The sequence below is a fragment of the Equus quagga genome, chromosome 6 (genome assembly GCF_021613505.1).
Source record: "Equus quagga isolate Etosha38 chromosome 6, UCLA_HA_Equagga_1.0, whole genome shotgun sequence".
Classification (NCBI taxonomy): domain Eukaryota; kingdom Metazoa; phylum Chordata; class Mammalia; order Perissodactyla; family Equidae; genus Equus; species Equus quagga.
In genome coordinates this window covers 73162980-73187067 of record NC_060272.1, presented here as the reverse complement: position 1 = coordinate 73187067, position 24088 = coordinate 73162980, and the positions used below count along the sequence as shown (strand labels likewise).

At 41.7% G+C, this 24088-nt stretch overlaps 1 protein-coding gene across 5 annotated transcripts in view; it reads left to right on the top strand.

Moving 5' to 3' along the window:
* MTUS2 (microtubule associated scaffold protein 2) overlaps positions 1-24088 on the top strand; it is a 558867-nt gene that overhangs the window by 419376 nt on the left and 115403 nt on the right. For all 5 annotated transcript variants that reach the window (XM_046663636.1, XM_046663639.1, XM_046663638.1 and 2 more), the window contains one exon: positions 4293-4504. In XM_046663636.1, coding sequence (XP_046519592.1) covers positions 4293-4504 — 212 coding nt within the window. The remainder of the gene's footprint in view (positions 1-4292; positions 4505-24088) is intronic.

The following is a 24088-nucleotide window of genomic DNA, read 5'->3' as shown; positions in this document are numbered from 1 at the left end:
TGGGTGCTGCCCAATTTAGTCATTTCTGCCCTCACCCCTGCCTAGGACTGGCTGGAAGGAAATTTCCTACCCTCATGCCATCTGCTCTTCACCCTTCTAGGAAAATAGTGTGCTACTGGGCAAAATTTTCTGAAATAAATTTAGATCAGCTTAAGAGAAGTAAAGCCTGTCCAAGACCACAAAGAGCTCAGCACATGTGCTCCTTGGGGTGTCCTGCTGGTGCCAGTCTGCAAGGAACAGGTTTCCTTTATGTTAAGATGTTGACCAGACTCATGAAGTACTTTTCTTTAAGCCAGAACCCTATTAAAGTTGTGTCCTATAATTCTTTCCTTTCATGTTTACAAGTGTTAAGGTCATGGGCCTTCTCTGATGTTGTAAATACACAGGATCTAAGGCTACACTGTTCGTTTGTTATCATGTCAGTTAAGCTTCCAGATTTAAAATTAAACTAAGCTTTTCCATCCATTAGAATCCTCTGGATAGCTGCCGATGAATTTTTAATATTGTCTTTCCATTTTCAAGGGCTGTGTTCTCCCTAGTGCTCAGCCTTTGCACGCAAACTGCTTGCATTCACCTTTGTGAGAGAAGAAGGTTACTGGCTTTTTCCTCCAAGTTGCCAGTTGTCACTGGGATCATTGTAGATTCTCTCTACCCCTAATCAGAGTTATGCAGCTAATAGGAGAGCTAAAAAGAAACTGGGATTGGGGCAAGATTGAGGTAGAAGAGGATGGTCTGGATTTAGAGTGTGCTCCCAAGCCTGTGAGATCTGTTAGAGATGCTGTCGAGTGGATCCACCTGTGCTTAAGTGTAAAAGCCCTGGATAAGGAGTCACAAGACCTGAAATCCAGGCCTGATGGGCCCCGCCTGACAAGGGATTGCCTAAGGTCAAGGACAGGGCCACATTCCTTTGCACTCCCCTCTGGGCCTTGCACATATCGTACACATAGTAGGTGCTCAATAAAAGTTGTCAAATATTTTCATCCCCCTCCCCAAAAACCCATGACATGAAGTATACGTATGAAGTCAGCTCTGGTCATGGCAGGACCAAGTCTAGGTATTTCCATCCATGCATTTCCTGTCGAAGAGTTGCATTGAGCAGAAGCCTCATCCACAGTCGGGAAGTTTATAAGGGGCAGTCAGTAAAAAACTAGTATTTCTGCTCTCTTGTTCACTTCCTTTAAAGACTCCAAAACCATGACTAAGCCTTATTTTGAAGGTATTTATTCATTAATATCAGCTTCCTTGTTCCACTGGGTGGAAATCGGAAGGATATTGTAGGAGACCAGAGTTTTGATTTTTTGAAAAGAACTAAACCCGTGTTGGGAGGCTCAGCCTGACCACAGAGAGAGGTCACTGGCACGCCTGCCTGCTTTGAAACTTCAAGCACCCCAGACGCAGTATAAATACCACAAGGAACAGAGAGGGAGGTGATAACGAAACCTTCCAGCACCCGCAGTGTCTTCAGGGGACATGGCATGCCCCTCATAGAAAGCATGCACAGTGGCTCTTCCAGAGGAACACAGATATAAGATCGCCACACGCCATCCAGTGCCGCCATGAGCTCCACCAGCTCCAGGTGACCCACTCACCTCCAGAGGTTTTCTATCTCATGGCCCCATTAACCCCTTACTTCCTAAGCAGATCGGCATTTTCGTTTCATTGTGTGCTAGCTTTTAAGAGAAGACAGCAGAGGCAAGCAAAATCCTCCTAAATTTTTAATGAAACAAGTGAAGCTGGCTGTGTGTCAGTCGTCGTCTTTCAACAGAAGCTCTCTGTCCCCAACATGGTAGAGAAGCCTGTCCTTATGTACCATCCTGAGGATAGTCTGAGATAGAGGTGGACAGGAAAGTAAGGGACAGTTCACTATAGAAGTACTTAAAACAAAATGACAGCACAAGAAAGAATACAGATTTTGTGAGGACCAGAAATATGGTACCAACTGTAAAATGATTGTTAGTCCTAGGCAAAGTTATATTTGATATATTTAGAAAATGGCAGGTTCCTTTTCAACTAAAAGCAATAAATAAAGCAAAAAAAATCCTTGTTTCCCTGCATTTCTTTCCTACAATCTTAGCCTGGGGCCTGAGCCTTAGTCTGTGCTGTGGCAGTGGTTCTTTGGCAGATGTGCAGCCAACCAGGGACCCCAGACAAGGACTGGTTTCATGAGGTGGTTTGCCGTCACAAAGCAGCTAACCTTTCACCTGGTGTGTTAGTACCAAAAGCTGATATTCTCAGAGGCGCCTCTTTCTTGGCCCAGAATGTCAATTTGGTGGCCCCAGGAATAGAAATGTGGACTGAGTGCACTGGTGTTCCACAGAACACTGGGATTTTAAGTGTGTGAGTAATAATATAATAATACCTGTGTCAAAGTTAACACCAAGAATAGGATTTCACCAAATCCCTTTATATTGTCCATTTACCGTTGAGTGTAATTGAGAACCTAATAATAATGATAATGATAATAATAATAGTAATAACGGGATAGCTCTGACGGCCAAAAATACATGACGACGTGAGTGCTTCCTAATATCCACAAGCTCAGAGGTGCCTCTGTATGCCGTGATCCCAGTCAGCTTTAAATCCCTAAACTGGAAATATGTTTTATTATTCCTTCAAATTTCTAAAAGAAGTGCCTTCTGTTGTAGTGGTGTCAGGCACCGGGGACCTCAATGCATTAATTAAAACATTGGAGTGTTTTATAAAATCAGCAGCTACAACAATAAAGTGGCGAACAGTAGTCATGAAAAACCTACCTTCCGTCTTAGGCTGTGTCTTAGGGCTTGATGCTGGTAGTAAAATCACTCACATTCTGTTGTTTGTTATTTTTCTTTCATTTTCAGTGTTGAGAATGTTGGGATTAAGTATATATTAAGATTGATTTGCGTGCAACGGGCAAATGAATTTTCTGGAATATTATTTACTCTACTAACATAGACAGTTGATAAGAAGCAATAATTGCACATTCTACTATCCATTAAGTCATAATAATTTAAGATGTGTCATATGTGAGGTTGCATTACAATCTCTGATGATTTCGTAAGAGGAAGATTTAATTAAAATTAGCATGGTTACCATTAAATTAATAATCAGAAGTATTTAGATCAATTAGCCCCTTTCCCCTTAAAAGACAAGGCCACTTGTGTGCTCAGAAGCCCTTATTCTGCTGTGTCTCAGCGTGTCAGGTACTGAAGAGACGACCGTTTTCCGTTTGTTTTGTATGTTACTCGCTGATATTTTGGAAGCAGAGCGGGGAGACAGAAGAATATTTGAAGCATCGAAGTTTGTTCATACTTGTGCGGTCAGCGTCCATGTCATGTCCTCTAGGACACCGTCTACTTGAGCAAAGGAAAGAACGTGCCTTTGGAATGGGAGTCCGTTGTCCAGCACGAGGTCCTGTGCGGGTGTCAGGTGTGTCTGAGCCGCACGCCAGAAGGACAGCAGTTCTGAGGCAGACTCTTGCTGACCCGGGGTCCTTGGCCATGATGCAGTGCTTGTCTCTGTGCTCTTTCCTGGGGCCTTGCCTTTACTCCTTCCAGCTGCAGCCTAAAAGTACCTCTCCTCAAAGCCTCCCCCACCCTGTCCCCACCCCCAGGCGGAGCTTCTGGCTGCTTCCTCTGTGGCCCCCCACACCCAGTCTTTTCCTGACAGGAGCCAGATCTCAGAGGCCTTGTGGGCTGGTAGGGAATCAGCACTTTCTTCTAACTGTGCTGGTGCGTGACTGGACTGGACCTTTAGCCACAGAGGTGGTGTGAGTGGTCACATGGGGGAATACTTTGGAGGACATTGATGCTGTAGGAGTTTAAAGCCAGAAGTCCCTGGAGCAAAGGTCGTCAGAGGTGTGATTTGGCTTGACATTGAAGAAAGGGTCACTAGAGCGACCACGAAAAGGGAAGGAAGGGGCATGTAGGCGTTACTCCCTGGTGCCCAATTAAAGTTTGCTGGGTTATAATTCTGACTTTGACCCGGATTGATCGAGTTACTTCCCATCAGACATTTTCAAAGAGCAAGCCCCTTGAAGAAAAAAGAAACGGCTTCAGTCTCTCTCAGCAGGTCTGGAAGAAATATAGGAAGCTGAAGGGAATTTGGCAAATTTGTCTGTTATTCTTTTTCTAAGCATGAAAACTTGCCCTTGAAACCACATAAACGGAGCAAATATTTTCAAGTCTGTTTTGTCGAATAGCTAAGCTGACAAACCATGGGCTCTTCCTTCTCGGCCACTTGCTCTTGATGAAATCCTTCTGTCACATTTGGTCTGAATCTTTTTTTTACAAGTGACTGTTTCTTCATTATAGGGTACCCCAAGCAGAGGACCACAGCTCCCCGAAATGGGTTTCCCCCGAAGCCAGACCTGCAGGCCCGCGAAGCTGAGCGGCAGTTGGTCCAGCGGCTGAAGGAGAGATGCGAGCAGCAGGCCAGGCAGCTAGGCCTCGTGCGGGGCGAGCTGAGGAGGGCCTTCCGTGGCTTCGAGGCCCTCGCCGTGTCCACGCAGCACTTCTTTGGGAAGGTGAGGCCACATTCGGGGAATGTTGAAGGCCTTTCTGTTTGGGGTCGAGGGGGTTGGTGGTGGTGATGGTTGTGTGTGGTGTGTATGGGTTTTTTGGTTTGGGTTTGGCGTTAGAGTTCAGGTTTGATTTTCAGAAAGTCATACAAAATCTCCGGCAGCGTCATATAATGTCTTGGGACCCAAGTTTATACTGAGATGTGAAAGAAATTAGCCAGGGAAGAATGATTTAATCATCTTGATGCCAAAAGAGAAAATTATGTTAAAAAGAAAGAAAAAGATATTAATGAATATCTTGAAGGTGAGATCTCTGAGGAAAATGGAATATGTGATTGTGTGCACTGTGGAGAGGAAATGGCCAGATTCTGAAATTCGTGCCCATTTCAGATCAGAGGGAGACAGGGCCACAGTGCTGTCCCACTTTGTTGAGGAGAGATGGAAAGTGCCAGGCCTTAGGGCGTCTCCTCAGGGCCACGCTCACAAGGTTTGTGGAACATGGGGCCACAGGGTCCTCCCTGCTCCCTCAGTTTTTTGGAAAACGCAGAGAGGATTGGTTTCTTCTCAGCAACTAAGTGTCCAGAGGCTCCAGGGCTGTCTGGACACTGAGTCTGTCATTAGCTGTGGTGTAGTTCAGCTTCCCGTCTCTTGACAGGGAGCAGAGGCTGGTGGAAGCCTGCTGTCTGATTGAGTGCATTTCTGCTTCACCTTGAGGTGGCCCAAGGCATGTTTGGGGGAGAAAATGAACATTTGCCTTCAAGGTTTAAACATTATGAATTAGTGTATTAAAAACTCATAGGGCATTTTGAGTTTCCTATGTGGACCTTCTGGTATCTATAAATGGGAGGAAGTAAAAATTCTGTGTAAGTGCTCTCCAAATAAGAAAGTCAGCTGACTGGATCTCCGGCTAATTTAAAGAGGAAAATCAGAAGACTGTGAAGTAGCACCATGCCCACTGGTTTGTTTATCATCTGACCCTTAGAGTGCGGAGGGCTCTGGCCTTCCATGGCATCCTCTGCCTTCCCCTTGCCCCATATAGAAGCTTGAGCTGCTCATTTCTGTTGTTTTCTTTTTATGCTAAAAAAAAGAAAGAGCCAATTAACCAATTTGTTGTTGTAATGAAAGACAACGTGGACAGAATTCAGTTTTACCAATAGTTTCAGCCTCTCCCCTAACCAGAATTTTAACACCAGTAATGAATGACCAATTTGAATTTCATGTCTTCCTTTCTGGCCTAGTACTGTTGGTGTCAACCTTGAGCAACTGAAGTAGCTATACACCCACCCTCGTAAGAATTAAAATTACAAACATATTTTTGAGCACCAAAGAGGCCTGACTTGCCATGGAAAACGTTGAACATTCTTCTTCTTAGAGAAAGAGTGGCATGTTTTTGTTCTTCAGCTGGATGTATATTTTCTGCTGACTGTCCCCTCTTTGATAAAGAAAGGAAAACAGGGTTGTTCACTGAAGTTCAGTGGTAACATTTACCTTGTTACTCTGCCCGCTCTGGGATTACTCCTTCCGTGCATCATCCACAATGCCGTAACACATCCTTGACAGAGGTTTCACGTGGACAGACACATCAACAGACATTGATAGAACATATTGGTAAGATGTACTGTGTTTTAAAGTTGGAACTTTTGGGCCCCATTTGTGGCATCATGGCAGAAAAGAAGTCCTTGTGCCGAAATTAAGGGTCAGCTTCCCATAGTTATGCATTTCTGTGCCCCAGGAAAATTCCCTGTTGGCCCATGACCGTTAGTTTTATTTCTCCGCAGCATACACACAGTTCTTAAGTCAGAGACCAAAAAGGGTCAGCAGGTGATTCGTGGGCATCTCCGTTGGGCCTCCCTACTGCTGGAGCTGCACGCAGTATGACATTTCAGCAAGACGGGTGGGGGACATGAACTTCATTTTCTTTTCAGTAAGCCACAGCCAGTAGCTCCAGACAGGCCTCCCAGATGACCGTGGCATTTCATCTCCCACACAGTGTGTTCTCTTCTCTGTCTTTGTGGTCTCAACTCTCTCTCCAGATAAACCCCAGAAGAAAAAATGGACAAGTTAAAAAAAGTCTGTATTTGAACACAGGTATCTGCCACACAGGCTGTCGTGTATTCTGTGTGGTTTAAGATGATTGATCTGAGAGTTTACCAATAATACCAAATTAGACCAGGAGGTGTGACATGCAGTAGAGCACCTGGGAAAATAGAGGCAAAGCAACCTGGGAACCTCCAGTGATGGAGCCCTCTACTGTGAGGTCTGGTAATCCTGAAACGTTCAGTGTCACTGTCGTGGGTAGCCGATGTATCATTATTATGTGCGAGAAATGGTCATAGCTGAGCGTGCCAGCTGTGAAGAGCATGACCCTTATAGCTTGCCTGAAAAGACAATATCTTTTTGCTCTTCCAGTTAGAAGACTTTGCTGGAACTCTGCACATATATCTTTTCTACGCTATAGCATATTCATCTGCAAAGCATGGCATAGTGGAGAGAGGGCACGGCACCAGCAAGGAGTCGGTCCCATCTCCACCTGCATGTAGCTATGAGATCTTGAGCAAGTTACTGCCCCTCTTTGAGCCTTGTCATCATCACCAGAAGGAATAACGTCCTTTTCCTCGCTTGGCCTCCTGCTAGCCGAGTCACCTCTGACCAGTCATCTTTGAGTCTCAAGTTTCCTCGATTTCAAATAGGATTAATAATAACTCCTCACAGGGTTATTGTGAGAATGTGGTGAATTAATTGGCAGAGGTACTTTGAACAGTCAGTAAGACGTTCTTTCTGAGTACAAGGAAATCTGACAAAGCCTTACCTTCAAATGTTTTACTCTCAAGGGAGATGAATCAGAGATATGTGAGATATATAAAGTTAAAACACAGGGTTTGGTCTGGGCTGTACTTTAAGGACAGAAATAATTTTCTAGTCTAGCTTATTCAGCTGCTATATATTTTTTCCAGAGTGTGCTGATGCCATTAAGTGTATATTGGAAGTAAGTCTCACTGTGTGGGAAGTGACTGGAAAAAGGAATTAGAAGCCTAGATAAGAATCTTCCATCTCTGCCCCACACGGGGCAGAGCAGCCGTGAAAGTTGTCAGCTGTGACATAGCCTGAGTGAGCCCAGTGCCCGGGGATGCTAAGATGCCACGTTTAGGTGCCAACACCAGCTTCACACTTGCGCTGGTTGCAGGCAGCTCTGTCCCTGTGACAAGGCATGGTCCTCACCACAGGCCAAAGGATCTCCTGAAATCCCTGGTCCCAGACTCCGGGCGGTGTAATAATGAGCGTGACTCCCAGGGACTCGCACCTCTCAGGGTCAAGTTGAATGGTTTTTATCTTTCTCTTGCTGCCCGGTTCCTGGGAATGCTACTCTTTAGCAGCCCCTGGTGGCCAATCCAGGGAATAATCCGGACGATGGTCCTGTATTAAGAGGTGTGCCTCCCCTGCAACATCAAGTTTTATCCAAGTTACATCTGAGGGTGTATTTATTTTCATTTTATTTTAATAAGATTTATTATAGTTATTAAATATTTTTTCATACTGATATATGTCATTTTCTTCGGTAACTTGATGAATGTGATAGTAGATGATGGTTTTTGTTTTTTATTTATTATTAAATAGTTTAGGCATAAAAGGCATGAAAATTTACGTCAATCAATTAACAAAAATTAATAATGCATCGGTGCCTCCCCAATGTGTGTGTGTGTTGTGTGTATATGTATATATGTGTGTGTGTGTGTGTGTATATATATATATATATATATATATATATTGCCTTTACTATTTGACCTTTTATCACAAAAAATTTTTAAATAGTGAAGAGTAGAAAGTATAACACCCAAGCACTCATCATCTATATTTAATACTTATTAACATTCTGCTACATTCACTTCATCTATGTTTTTGTTGTTGGTTAAGGGTACATATTTTAAATATAGTTTATATGTTCCAACTTCACCTTTTCAACTTCAGTTCACTTATGTTAGTAGAAGATTTTTATCAACCTTGCCTGTCCCATAAAAGGTTCTATGGAGGATTCAAAAAAGTACAAGGCAGAGATCCTAAATAACAATATCGCTCCTGTTTATTGATCAGCTCCTATATCCTAGGCACCTTACATACATTATTTTAACCCTCACAACGACCCTAGCTGGTGTAGTTATTATTCTCATGTGACAGTTGGGGAAACCGAGGCTTAGGGAGATTATGTGGCCCTCCAAAGAACATAATGAGGAAGTGATGGAGCCATAACACAAATGCAGGTCAGTTCCTAAGCAGCACCCGTGTTGCTCCGCTATATTGCAATGTTACCTCTCCCTCCGCCCCCAGCCTTCAAAGTGCTTTTGATGTAGTTAAGGGGGAAAAAACATAATTGCAAAAAAAGTGAAACAGTAATCTAAACTTTAAACACTTATACAGGATGCTACCAGAAAATGATCTAAGGTGATATTTAACCTGTTGCCATAAAAAAGTGGCATGTGCTCAGGTACAAGCCCACTTATTGTGAATGGGAAGGGAGTGGCCTGAGGAGGAGACTGGGAAGAGCCAGGATGGAGACATGGGCAGGCTTTGGGATGAGTAAAGAGTAAGGAAGAGCAGGTGTGGGAAGGGAACACTCACCTATTGCCTGCAAAATGGTGCCCCCCTCCCTGTCTTTAAGCTCTTGGTAGATTAGTTAATGATTTATGAAGAGAGATCTAGGGACTTGGGAACTGTTCCTAAAAGTGCGGCGATTCCTCCAGAACAGATGGCCCGCTCCTCATAGTGAAGATGGTCCAGATTCATCTTCCGTGCTCCAGAGCACTTGGCTCCGTTCTTTGGTCAGGAAAGAGAAGAGAAGAGACAGAGGTAGAATCCTTTTGTAAAATAAATATTTGCTTGCTTTAGCCATTTAATACATTCAGATTTTAAACCCAGGGATTCATCAGGATGAACGTCTGCCCTCAAGCTCCAAAAGCAGTAGAGAAGCCATTATGTGCACCCGCCAAAGGACTTCGTATTTCAGAGACGTGCCCACCGAGTGGAGATTTCAGAGCAGTAGTTACACCTGATCAAAATTGAAAACAGTAAGCTCTTTGTTGCTCCCTAAATCCTAAAAAATGGCCATTTAAATACAGTGTTTTGCGCCCCTCCCCTTTATAAACAATGCCCTGTGATTATCTTCTTTCCCATTAATTTTGCCTTGAATAACTCAAGATTTAGAGAAAATGTGAGCACTTAGGTTGGCATTTCTGACAGCTCTTCAGCATATTACCTGGTGGGAAATGTTAGTGACGCGGTCAATTGGCCATTCCGATGATTGTTGTTCTGAAAGAACATTATGTGTCACGGAAGTGAATGTCCCCACAGTACCCCTGCTGGAAGAACCGGGAGTGTTTGCGTTTACTCTTAGGACTCTAGCTTAAGGAAATTCTTAGCATAACGCCAAATATCAAAATATTCACAGTATCAGGGGATGAAAATCACCCCTCTTGCCAACCAGCTCTTTGAAGTAATAAGAACCACCGGCCTGGCGTGTCAATAACAGAACACATCATGGTAGGTAGAAAATAAAACTCAAAATTGAAAAGTCTTCTCAACTTTTACGGAAGATTCTCAATACTGGGGCCTGATTTCATAATAAGGTGTAGTAAGATAAGAATAGATACTTGACTAAGGTAGAAACTAATTGCCCCCATTCAGTTCATCCCTCTTACAATTCGTCATAAATGGTTTCTTGCTTAAAATTAAATTATACCCTTTTGAATACAGATGGACGCCATGGGAGACGAAAGATGAGTTTCATCTGCTCCTTTTGAAGGGGGACCTGCAGGCTTTCCCCAGACCCTGGTTGGCGGTTGGTGAAAAGTGGTCTGCAGTAAAATTGCTCGCCCTTAACATACTCTAAGATGCAGAATGCGGTGTCGTTTTCCTACAGCCCAAGGAGGCAGCAGAGCATAGTGGGAACAGCACGTAGCAAGGCCACGCCACGCAGCTATCCAGACCCGTGCCTTCTGGGAAACACCAAAGTCTCTGCTTAAATGTCACTGGAAATTTATTGTAAAATAGATTGACTTTATGTAAACTCCCCTCCAAGTAAAAACAAGTGGAAGGAATGATAACTTTAAAAAATACTGCCTGAGGAGATGGGAGATATGTTTGCCTCAGCTCCACAACCTCTTTCCTGTGAGAGGTGAGTTTGCTAACTTTCTAGACCTCCATTTTTCTGTAAAATGGGGTAACTAAAGGTCCAACTTCAGAGACAAGACTGGAGCGAAGGGGCTCTCATGCTCTGGGGTCTGTGCTTTGAGTCAGTTCCTCCGACTCTGTGAGGCCACGCTGTGATTTACCAGAAAGTGCTCGGCTCTTCCTCAGGTGGTAGAGTGTGCCTGTTAATTGGTAAAGCCCGCTTTAAGTGCACCTGCTATGTGATGATCACAGTTTTAAAAATATAAATTAGATTTTTCTCTTTGGAAAAATCATTTTTCGGTTACAAACTTCTGTGGAGCCTTTAAAACTTGAGTGAATTTCTGAGGATATTATTATCTCCTGTAACTTCTCAGGAAAACTGTCAGTGCAGAGAGGGAGGGGGAGAGGAGTGTGGAGTAGCTGCTTAAGGTGGCCGAGCCGGCTCTGGGCTGCTTTCGCCATCTTCTTGCTGAAAGGTGCAAGTGGCATGCTGGATTGTGCTGTGCCTTTCCATCTGGAGCTGGAACCGGGAGCGCAGGGCCATCCTGGGAAGGCACCTCACTGCCTGCAGTGAGTTATGCTGAGAGCCTTCCTCCACGTCTGCCCCGCCCCCCACCTCCTCCTCAGTACACACACACCCTTTGAATTATCCCTGATCCCAAAGACACATCACTGTCCACTCCAGCCATTCTGTTTAATTCAACACCCATTTGTTAAGTGGAAGATTTAAAAACTACGTCTCAGACCCTGACTTCCGATTCGGAGGAGAGACACTTGTTCAAATTGCTAGAACACAGAGTGGAATGTGAGGAATATTGATGAGATGCTGAGGGAGCCTACATGAAGGAGCAAGTCCTGCAGCCAGGGTCACTGGGTCCTTCAGAGAGGACAGATGCTTGTGAATTGGGCTTTGAGAGTAAATAAGATTTCTGTAGGCAGAGGTGGAGGGAGCTGGCATTGCAGGCGGCACAGCCCTGAGACAGGGGGAGGGTGAAGAGTCTACTTTGCCTAAAGCTTGGACTGTGGGACTGCCAATAACTGGAAATGAGGTGGGAGGGTTTGGGGATTTGAATAGCTAAGTAGAGAGGGGAGTCTATTTGAGGCAGTCAGGAGGCACTGCGAGATTGGGACAGAGCGCTAAAGTGTTTGAAGCTGCATTTTAGGAAGGTGGATGTGGCAGCAGCGTATGGGATTGGTGGTAGAAAGAAAACTCCAGGCAGAGAGAACAATTAGGAGGCTCTGTTAGTGGTACTCATAATCCAGGCAAGAGGTGAGAAGGGCCGGAAGGAGGATCAGGGGTCCGATGGAAAGGAGAGGGCACATACAGGACCCGAGGACCCAGGTTGTGAGCTGATTAGGGGCTTGTTGAGTTTTAACAGGTGTACGGTGCTCCGGATGATAAACGGTAAACCCTCCCCACCCCAGCCCCGGCCACTCCCAAGTATAAATCACAAGCTGTGGAATGCTAAGTGTTAACAGCTTAAGACTTATGTGTGTTTATCGCTCAGAAATGTTTAAAGAGGTCATGGATTCTCTTTTAAAAAATATTCTCAGGAATTGCACACTTTGTGCATCATGGACCTATAGGGATGAGCATTCCCCCCCCCGCCCCGAAATATAGTTTTAACTTAAATATCACCTGTCCCTTTGAAATGCAGAAGAAATTGTCTAGAATCCCATTCCACATTCCAGGAGGATTCTATGTCTCCCCCATTCTCTCAGAAATTTCAGGTGGAAGGAGCTTCTATTTTTTATAGTTACCTGTGGCTCTGAATTTCTGTTTCTCTTACATTAACTCAGCTTATGGGTTCCCACCGTTCTGCTTGTGCTGCTTGTGTTCCGTGCAGCATCCCTCCACACCTGGTGCAGCCTCCCTTTGTTGATTTCCAAGATTGTTTCTGCTTTATGATGCTGGGGTCTCCATTAGGGACTTAAATGTGCCTGTAGATGTCAGGAGAGAAAAAGGAAGCTCTGGAAAGTTAAACTTGGGAGTCGTTTATATAGAAGTGATGTCAAAAGTGATGCCACTGACAGGAGAGTGTACACAGAGGAGCAAGGAAGGCACGCAACAGCGCCCCTTAGGGGCCAGAGAAGGAGGAGAGGAAAAGGAAGGAAACAGAGGAGGTGGTTAGAAAGGTTGTTGAAAACAGGAGAATCCCACCTCATAGAAGGCAAATGAGGGAGGAATTTCTGAAAGGTGAGAGTGATTTATACCAGGTACCAGATGGTGGATGAAAATGAGACAGAAATACCCTAGAGTTTGGCAGTTTCAGAGGAGTATCTGTAAGGACACCCAGATTTTCCTGGTTCCTTGACAGTCCAGTAGTTTAGCAGAGTCTGGCCTCCCTTCAGCCCACTGTGCAGCCGTGAGAAGGCTCCCTTCACACTGTGAGAAGGGGCAATGGTGACATCTACAGGGCGTTGTCTGGAAATGAATATCTGTGCCCAGAGAAAAGACTGCAGGCCAAATATTACCTTAAATTCCAGGGAATTTTACAAAAAGCAAGTGCTGCTCTCCTCCCACTTGTTCACTAAAGTGTGAACCACAGACCTAGCTATTCCACAAACTTAATTGAAACTAGATTTGAAATTAAAAACGCACAACTACTTTCATTTTTCATTTCATTCCTGAAAGTCAAAACACTAAGGCAGCAAGAATAAGATTTATGTCCTACACTGCAAGCAGTTTGCCTGTGATATAATTCAGAGAAGCAATTATGTATTGCACTAACCTAAGAGTCAAACAGTCTATCTGTAATTCAGTCCCTGGAGAGGATGAAAGCCCATCGCTTCTGCTCCACCAGGAACAGAAAGAGAAGCATTTAAATTCAGAAGTATTGAGACTGTTACATGACAGTGTTCTCTTGAAAACAAGACTTATCCTAAGTATTGTGCTGAAAAAATAATATAGGCAATTATATCATTTCTCAAATTCTTCCTCAATAGTATTTCCCTAGTTTTTGTTTCAGCTTGAAAGAAACAGAGAGCCAGAATTCTCTATTTATTTTACAAGCATAAAGAGGCAGAAGAAAAAAGAAAAACAAGAAATAGAACAAATGCAGTGATTAGAAAAGCTACAAAGATGGTAGCTATTAATCCAAGTATATCAATAATCACATTAAATGTGAGTGGTCTAAACAAACTAATTAAAAGACAGAGATAGTCAGAAATGATAACTATATGTTGTCCACAAGAAACACAATTTAAATATAAAAACTCAGATTAAAAGTAAAGGGATTAAGAAAGATAAACCATGCTAACAGTAATCAAAAAAGAGTTGGAATAGCTATATTAAATTCAGAGAAAGCAGACTTCAAAACAAGGAAGATTATCAGAGAGAGAGAGGAGCACAATATAACGATAAAGGGGTCAGTTCTCCAAAAGACATAAAAAGCATGAAGATAGCTATTGATATTTAAGGCTCACTCTGTTTGGGTCCAGTGACTCTTACATTCAGGTATGTTCAATTATTGCAGTCTTGAGACCCTGTTGCTTTCATCTCCAAAATCTGCTGAAAAGCCTCCAGGATTTAGGGGAAAAGTAATTGTAAACACCTGATCTGTCCTGGACACTGCTATGCCCTTTATACTTTTTATGTATGTTATCTCATTTAATCCTCACATTAACCTTTGGATGCAGGTGCTTCGATGCCCATTTTATAGATTACTCAGGTTGGTTTGATCAAATAATGTTTTGTTTATTATTTTATTCATCAAATATTTAACAAGCACCTGCTGAGTCTCAGAATAATAAAGTGGATATGACGCAGTGTCTTCCTTCAAGAAAATCCCAGCCAAATATCCCACCTAATGGCTGCAGAGCACCTCACTTGGTCCTCTCAGCATTGCCGAAAGACAGGCAGGAGAGCTCTTGGTATTTCCATCTCCCAGATAAAGAATAAGAGGAAGAGAAGTTGTTCCTGGCCTAAGGTCTGATGGCTAGTAAGCAATAGAATTAAGGCTTCATGCAGGTCTCCTGCCTCCAATGCTAATGCTCCGTTCAGTATTCTAACCATGGTATTTTATTGACAAAGATAGGAAATTGACTTACCATGATCAGAATGATGCATAGGGGAGTTTTGCCTTTCAGCATTGAGCGAGATGAAACCATTTAGGACATTTATTATAGCCCTTGCCTCTGACCAGGGTTGCATGAAAAGTGACAGTTCTCCAAAGTGTCACCAGGGTATTAACACATGACCTTTTCCTAAGTAACAATTGTAGCTCTGAGATTAACCATGAGGTTGGCCAAAAGCTCAGTATTCTGCCCCACTCCTGGGGACAAATACCCATCCATGGAAGACCATCCACCACACCCAGGGAAAGCCATGAAACAGATTCAGGTGGCTCCTAAGTGAGAGCCACAAGATGATGTTTCCCCCAAAAGTAGAGGCCTGAGTAAGTTTTTAGAACTTTGATATTCAGAATTTTCCTTCTTCAGATCTTAATGTATACTATTGTGAGTGAGCAGCTCCAAAGAATATCGTTTCTTATATGAAGACCCAACACATAAACTAAGCAGGTGATCCAAAAGATCCCAATCAAATTCTGGTTCTGAGTGACATGGAAGAAGCACCCTCCACCCTTTCTCTCCCACTGAATGCGGCTGTACAGCCTGGGCAGGATGCATGGAGCAGCCATTTGAAAACTCTGAAAGTAATATATAGCAGGAAGACTGGAAGGAAGACCAGAATTTGAGGTATCACAGAACTGGTGGTGAATTTACAAGTTTTTCTCCCCAGTATCCCCTGGCCTGAACTCAGTGCAGCTTGAAACCTGGAAGTGGACACCTGGATGTGGCAGAGGGAGCTCCATGAGAAGTCCTCTGTTTCTGGCTGCAGAAGTGGGAAAGGGAACTCCTAGCGCTCAGAGAGAGCTAAGTAAATATCCTTTTTTAAAATTTTCTCTATTTTCTCATACCCCCAACTTCTGAGAGGCCTTTGTGGTCGTGGCAGCAGCAGTGGTGGTGGCAGGAGCCTGCCAAAGCCAGACTCTGAGGGAGGGGAAATTTCTTCTCTGCTTGTTGGAGCTGTGTCCCAAGAGGGTGGGATTAAACCCAATGCTTTTGTTTGCTCTCTGTTCCTCTGCCATTTAGTCACAGATGTGAGCACAGTTGTGAGAAGTGCACGGCAGAGTGGAGTAACTAAAGTCCTGGCTTTCTGGCTGGAGGAATAAAAAGGAGAGCCCCAGGGAACTAGAAAGGACTGTGGAGACTGGAGAGAGGGAGGAACCTGGGAGAGTGACCCCTTAAAATTCTCTCGGAGTCCCTGGCTCACCCCTGAGCTGTACATGTATGAATCTCATCCTAACAGCAGATGTAGACTCTGACAACTGGACTGCAGGATAGGCTACCACCCAGTGCCACACCAGCCATTGTTTGGTGCACACATGAGGCAGACCCTAATAGAACTTCAAAGACTTTTCAAACTGAGCCGAGGCTGGAAACATAATCCACAGAAGGCTGGATGGAACTTGCAGCCTGAACTCTACCTGGTAAATTGCCTGCTATCAACTCTTCAGTAGTATTTAAACTGTACCCAAAGTTGCATAATGTAATATTCAAAATGCCCAAGACACAATCTAAAATTGCTCAGCCTCCAAAGAACCAGGAAAATCTCAGCTTGTCTGGGAAAGGCTGGGTGACAGATAGTAAAGTTAGAATGTCACAGATGTTAATTTATTTAACAAAGACATTAAATGCAACTATTTTTCAAATGTTCCAAGAAGTAAGACAAGTATGCTTAACATGAATGAAAAGATAGAAAGTCTTATCAAAGAAATAGAAGATATAAAGAAGAATCAAATGGAAATTTTAGAACTAAAAATATAATAACCAAAATAAGAAACTCACTGGATGGAAATGATAGTCAATGAAATTTAAGATAGATAAATAGAAATTGTCCAATCAGAACAGAAGGAAAATCAATTTAAAAAACAAAGAAGAGGGGCTAGCCCAGTGGTGTAGTGGTTAAGTTCACGCACTCCACTTCGGCAGCCTAAGGTTTTCAGGTTCAGATCCCAGGCACAGACCTGGCACTGCTCGTCACATGCTGTGGCAGTGTCCCACATAAAACAGAGGAAGATTGGCACAGATGTTAGCTAAGTGAAAATCTTCCTCAAGCAAAAAGAGGAGGATTGGCAACAGATGTTATCTCAGGGCCAATCTTCCTCACAAAAAAACAGAAGAACAACAGAAACTTAAGGACCTGAGAGACAATAGAAAAAGTTCTAATATTTCTGTCATAGGAGTCCCAGAAAAATAGGAGTATGTGTGCTGAAAAATATGTGATGAAACAATGGCTGAAAACTTCCCAGATTTGGTGAAAGATATAAACCTACAGATTCAAGAAGCTCAGAAAACCTCAAACAGGATAAGCCAAAAGAAATCCATGCCCAGATATACCTTAATCAAACCCTTGGAAACTAAAGACAAAGGAAAAAACTATTGAAAGCAGTCAGAGAAAAATTACACATCATTTCTAAGGGAACAACAATTGAAGTGACTGCAGATTTCTCATCATAAACTATGGAGACCAGAAGACAGTGAAACATTTTTAAAATTCTAGAAGAAAGAACCGTCAACCTAGAATTCTATATCCAGTGAAAATATCTTTTAGAAATGAAGGTGAAATAAAGACATTCTCGGATGAAGGAAACTAAAAAAAATCTATTGTCTGCAGAGCTGGTCTAAAAGAACTGTTATACTGAACAACTATTGGGCCAACAAAGAAATCAAAGGAGAAATAAAAAAATATCTGGAGACAAATGCAAAGGGAAATAGAACATACCAAAATCTGTGGGATACAGCAAAAGTGGTATTAAGAGGGAAGTTTATAGCAATACAGGCTTATGTTAAAAAAAAACAAGAAAAATCTCAAATAAACAATCTAACAGCACACCTAAAGGAACTATAAAAAATAAGAACAAACAAAGCCGAAAATCAGTAGAAGGAAAGAAATAATAAAAACCAGAGCAGAAATAAATAAAATAGAGACTAAAAAGACAACAGAAAAGATCAATGCAACTAGGAGCTGGTTCTTTGAAAAGAAAATCAAACTTGACAAACCTTTAGCTAGACTCAAAAGAAAAAAAAGAGAGAAGGCTCAAATAAATAAAATCAGAAACGAAGAGGAGAATTACCACTGATACCACAGAAATACAAAGGATTATAAGAGATTACTACCAAAAGCTATATGCCAACAAACTGGATAATCTACGAGAAATGGATACATTTTTAGAATCATACAACCTTCCAAAACTGAATCAAGAAGAAATAGAGAATCTGAGTAGACCAATCACTAGTAAAGAGATTGAAACAGTAATCAAAAACCTCCCCCAAAACAAAAGTCCAGCACCCGACCTCTTCGCCAGTGAATTCTCCCAAGCATTCAAAGAAGACTTAATACCTATCCTTCTCAAACTCATTCAAAAAATTGAAGAAGAGGGGGCACTTCCTAATTTGTTCTATGAGGCCAACGTTACTGTGATACAAAAAACAGACAGGGACAACCGAAAAAATAAAATTACAGGCCAATATCACTGATAAACACAGATGCAAAAATCCTCAACAAAATATTAGCAAATTGAATACAACAATATATTAAAAGAATCATACACCATGTTCAAGTGGGATATACTCCAGGGATGCAAAATGGTTAAACATTCACAAATCAATCAATGTGATATACCACATTAACAAAATGAAGAATAAAAATCACATGATCATCTGAATAGATGCAGAGAAAGTGTTCAACAAGATACAACATCAATTTATGATAAAAACTCTGAATAAAATGGGTATAGAAGGAAAGTACCTCGACATAATAAAGGCCATATATGACAAACCCACAGCTAACATCATACTCAACAGTGGAAAACTGAAAGCTTTCCCTTGAAGAACAAGACAAGGATGCCCACTTTTGCCACTCTTACTTAACACAGTATTGGAAGTCTTGGCCAGAGCAATCAGGCAAGAAAAAGAAATAAAAGGGATCCAAACTGGAAAGGAAGAAGTAAAACTGTCACTATTTGTGGATGGCGTGATTTTAGGTATACGAAACCCTAAAGAATCCACCAAAAAGCTATTAGAAATAAGTGGATACAATGAAGTTGCAAGCTACAAAATTAACATACAAAAATCTGTTGCATTTCTATACACTAACAACAAAATAACAGAAAGAGAAAGCAAGAATACAATCCCATTTACAATTGCAACAAAAAGAATAAAATACCTAGGAATAAACTTAACCAAAGAGGTGAAAGATTTGTACACTGAAAACTATAAAAATTGTTGAAAGAAATTGAAGAAGATACAAAGAAATGGAAAGATATTCCATGCTCTTGGATTGGAAGAATTAACATAGGTAAAATGTCCATGCTTTCTTGAAGCTTAATCTACGATTCAGTGCAATCCCTATCAAAGTTCCAACAACACTTTTCACAGAAATAGAACAAAGAATCCTAGCGTTTATATGGAATAGCAAAAGATCCTAAATAGCCAGAGGAATCCTGAGAGAAAAGAACAAAGCTGGAGGCATCACACTCTCTGATTTCAAAGTATACTACAAAGCTATAGTAATCAAAACAGCATGGTACTAGTAGAAAAACAGACACACAGATCAGTGGAACAGAATTGAAAGCCCAGAAATAAACCCACACATCTATGGACAGCTAATTTTTTACAAAGGAACCAAGAACATCCAATGGAGAAAGGAAAGTCTCTTCAATAAATGGTATTGTGAAAATTGGACAGCCACATGCAAAAAAAAGAAAGTAGACCATTATCTTGCATCGTACACAAAAATTAACTCAATACTAATTAAAGACTTGAATGTAAGACCTGAAACCATAAAAGTCCTGGAAGAAAATATAGGCAGTATGCTCTTTGACTTCAGCTCGAGCAGTACCTTTTTGAATAATCATGTCTCCTTTGGAAAGGGAAACAAAAGCAAAAATAAACAAGTGAGACTACATCAGACTAAAAAGCTTCTGCACAGCCAAGGAAACCATCAACAAAATGAAGAGACAACACACCAACTTAGAGAAAATATTTTCAAACCATATATCTAATAAGGGGTTAATATTCCAAAATATAACTCAACAACAAAAAAACAAACAATCCTATTTAAAAATGGGCAGAGGATCTGAACAGATATTTTTTCCGAAGAAGATATATGGATGGCCAACAGGTACGTGAAAAGATGTTCAACATCAGTAATCATCAGGGAAATGCAAATCAAAACCACAATGAAATATCACCTCATGCCCACCAGAATGGCTATTATTAAAAGGCAAGGAATAACAAGTGTTGGAGAGGATGTGGAGAAAAGAGAACTCTCATACAGTGCTGGTGAGAATGTAAACTGGTACAGCCACTGTGGAGAACAATATGGAGGTCCCTCAAAACATTAAGAATAGAACTACTATACAACCCAGCTATTCTACTTCTGGGTATTTATCCAAAGAACAGGAAAACGCTAATTTGAAAAGATACATTCATCTCTGTGTTCATTGTAGTATTATTCACAATAGCCAAGACCTGGAAACAATCTAAATGTCCATCAGTGGATGAATAGATAAAAAAGATGTGGTATGCATATACCATGGAATACTACTCAGCCATAAAAGAGATGAAATCTACCATTTGCGACTACATGAGTGGACCTTGAAGGTATTATGCTAAGTGAAACAAGTCAGGTGGAGAGAGACAAATACCCTCTGATTTCTGCACAAATATGTGGAAGATAAACAACAACAACAACAACAAACAAACACATAGACACAGAGAATAAACTGGTGGTTACCGGAGGGGAAGGAGGGAGGAGTGAGGGTGAAAGGGACACATCTATAAAAGGACACATTAAAAAAGGGCACATGTGTACAGTGATGGATGGCAACTAGACTTTGGGTGGTGAACACGATGTGGTCTACCCAGAAGTTGAAATACAATGATGTACACTTGAAATTTATATAATGTTATAGACCAATATTACCTCAATAAAAAGTAAAGAAAAAGTAGATAAATAAAAGAACTGTTAAAGGAAGTTCTCCAGACAGATGGGAAATGATACCAGAAGGAAACTTGAAACAACAGAAATAGTAAATATCTGGGTATATAATAGACTGATCTTTTCCTCTTGAGTTATTTAAAATATATTTAAAAGCTAGAAGCCAAAATTTTAACATTGTCTCTTGGGTTTTTCAGTGCACATAGATGTGATTCATAGGATTACCTCGCAGACAAGAGAGTGCAAAGGGATCCAGATGGCAGTAAGGTTTCTGCGTTCCACTTGTGGTGGTAGAATACTGATTTTAATTGGACTAGGAAAAGTTAAATTTGTATATTGTAGTTCCCAAGCCAAGAAATAAAAAATTATATAAAGAGATGTGGTCAAAAATGCAATAAACAAATTACAATGGAATACTGAAAAATGTTCGAATAACCCAAAAGAGGAGAGGAAGGGTGAAACAGAGGAACAAAAACAGAAAACAATAAAATCATAGGTCTAAATTCAAACGTATCAATAATTACGTTAAATATAAGGTAATGATTTCAGCAAACAATGGCCCATAGGCCAACTCTATTTTTGTAAATTAGGTTTCATTGGGACACAGCCGCACTCATTCCTTTATGTACTGCCTCTGGCTGCTTTCTCGCTACGATAGCAGGGTTGAGTTTTGCAACAGACTGTGTCAGCCACAAAGTCCAAAATATTTGTTATAAAAAAAGTCTGCTAACCTCTGGTCTAAACACACCAATTAAAAGACCAAGATTGTCAGAGTATGTATGGATACATGGATTTAAAAAGCATGACCTAGCTATATGCTGTCAACAAGAAACTTGGTTAAAATATAATAATATAAGTAGGTTAAAAGTTAAAAGATAGAAAAGGATATAAGATGGAACTACAAATCAAAGTAAGCTGCAGTGGCTGTATTGATATTACACAAAGTGGACTTCAGAGCAGAGAAAATTGCCAGGGATGAGCGGGGTATTATGTAATGATAAAAGGATCAATTCACCAAGAAGACACAGCAATCCTAAACATGTCTGCCTCTAACAATAGACTTTTAAAAGACATCAAGCAAAAACTGAGAGAACTGAAAGGAGAAAAAGACAAATCCAAAATTATGCTTGGAGATTTCAGCACCCCTCTCTCAGTAATAAACAGAAGCAGCAGACAGGAAATTAGCAAGGCTACAGAAGAACTGAGTAACACCATCAAGCAGCAGAATCTCATTGGTGTTTATAAAATACTCCATCCAACAATAGCAGAATACACATTCTTTTCAAGTGCACATGGACCATTCGCCAAGGTAGACCATATTCTGGGTCATAAAACAAACAAATTTAGAATAATTGGGATCATAAAAAGTATGTTGTTTGACTTTGATGAAATTAGACAAAGACCAATAGGAGAAAGATAATAGGAACATCTTTCAACATTTAGAAATTAATACACTTCTAAATAACCCATGGGTCAAAAGGAAGTCTCTTGGGAAATTAGAAAATATTTTAAACTGAAGGGAAATAAAAATACGTTTAGAAATTTGTGGAACATGGCTAACATAGTGCCTAGAATGATGTTTATAGCATTAAAAACCCAGAAAAGAAGAAAGATCTCAAATCAATAAGCTTCCACATCAGGACACTAGAAAAAGAATCATGCTTATAGCATCGAGCATAGTTAGAGTATAGCAAAAAGAAAGGAAATAATAAAGACAGGAGGAGAAACCAATGAAACTGAAAACAGAAAAATAATGGGGAGAATCAATGAAACCAAAAGCTGGTCTTTGAAGTAGTCAGTAAAATTGATAAACCTATTGTAGGGCTGACAAAGAAAGAAAAAGACAAACTTAGCAGCATCAGAAATGAAAGAGGGGATGTCCCCACAGACACTACAGATGTTCAAAAAGAATGAGCTATTGATGCAGCTAACAACTTGGATGATTCTCAAGGCAGTGTGCTGAGTGAGAGAAGCTAGTCTCAAAAGCTTACGTACTCTTGAGTCCGTTTATATGAGGTTTTCCAAAAGATGAAATACAGTGCTGGAGAACTGCTTAGTAGCTGTCAGGGGTCGGGGATGAGAAGAGAATGTGCAAAGGAATTTTTTTTGAGAGATGAAACTATTCTATATTCTGGTTGTGGTAGTAGTTACGTAAACCTTTATATGTTTTAAAATTTATAGAGCTATACACAAAAAAGTCACACACACTACAAGTCAGTGTTACTGTATGTTAATTTTTAAAATAAATTTTGGGAAAAGATCACAATTCATGTGGTCATTTTCTTATGGTCCTTTGGGTGTTATTCATTTGAAACTTACAGGAAAGGCAAATATATTTGGTGTTTGGTGGGAGAGTTCTCACTTCTTTTGGGGAATACATTGCATCTGTAGCAGGATAAGGTGTGAAGTGTTGATGTGTGGTAATATTCAGAGCATTCGTTGATGCACCCTTGCCCAGCCTCTGACTTGCGCATCCAGGCACAAGGCACCACTCACCATAGCACGGCCATGAAGCTCAAAAAGAACTCATGTTCTCAGCGTCACCCTGAAAAGCCTTGAGAGACAAAAAAAAAGATATGAAAAGGGCGATTAATCTGGGCAGAAATGAATCTCTGGCCTGCCATTTTCCCTCAGTTAGAGGGAAATTATCCAAGCTGGGAAAGAGGAAGAGTGTTTTCGAAGAATCTCAAGATTTCAGCCTTAGCCTGTTTGCACCTTCCTCAGGCTGAATCCCAGAGGAGAGACTCAACCCCAGTGGATCCCCCATAATTGGGGGGATCCCAGAGTGGTGGGGACCCTTGGTTTGCTCATCCCACTTGGCCTCCTGGTGCTTACGAACCTCACTGACCTCCCCAAGCCACTGTGGGTTAACAGTGGCAGAGCAGAGGTTGCAGGAGAGCAGTGGGGGCAGAAGGAGCCTCCTGAAAGCTTCGGAGGATGGAGACCAGCACCCACACAAGATGAAGCAGGGGACTTGTGTGGACCTGACACCAGAGGCCACAGTCCTCGACGTTGCGAGGTCAGAGCCAGGGACCTCAGCCCTGAAGGCGTACTTGTACACAGCAGCAGGTGTGATGTGAAAGGTGACACCCACAGGATCCTTCCAGATGAGCCATAGCTCAAAGGCTGCCAGCCCCGGAGGAGGTGGAGGGAGTACCAGAAACCAGCACATCCCTGCTCCAACTGCACGGGTGCCATGAGTCCCCCAGTCTGGAATCAACCCAGGGTGGACAAGGAGAGAAGACAAGCCCTGGAGGGAGTTTCCACACAGTGGATGCTTTATCTAAACCTAAATGGAGAAATTACGGGATTGAACTCTTTACCTAAAAGCAACTAGATTCTGTGTCCCACTACTGAGGAAAAATGAAGGCTCAAAGGTAGAGATTAAGAGCAGTCAGACAAAAAGCAAATTGTACTTTTGA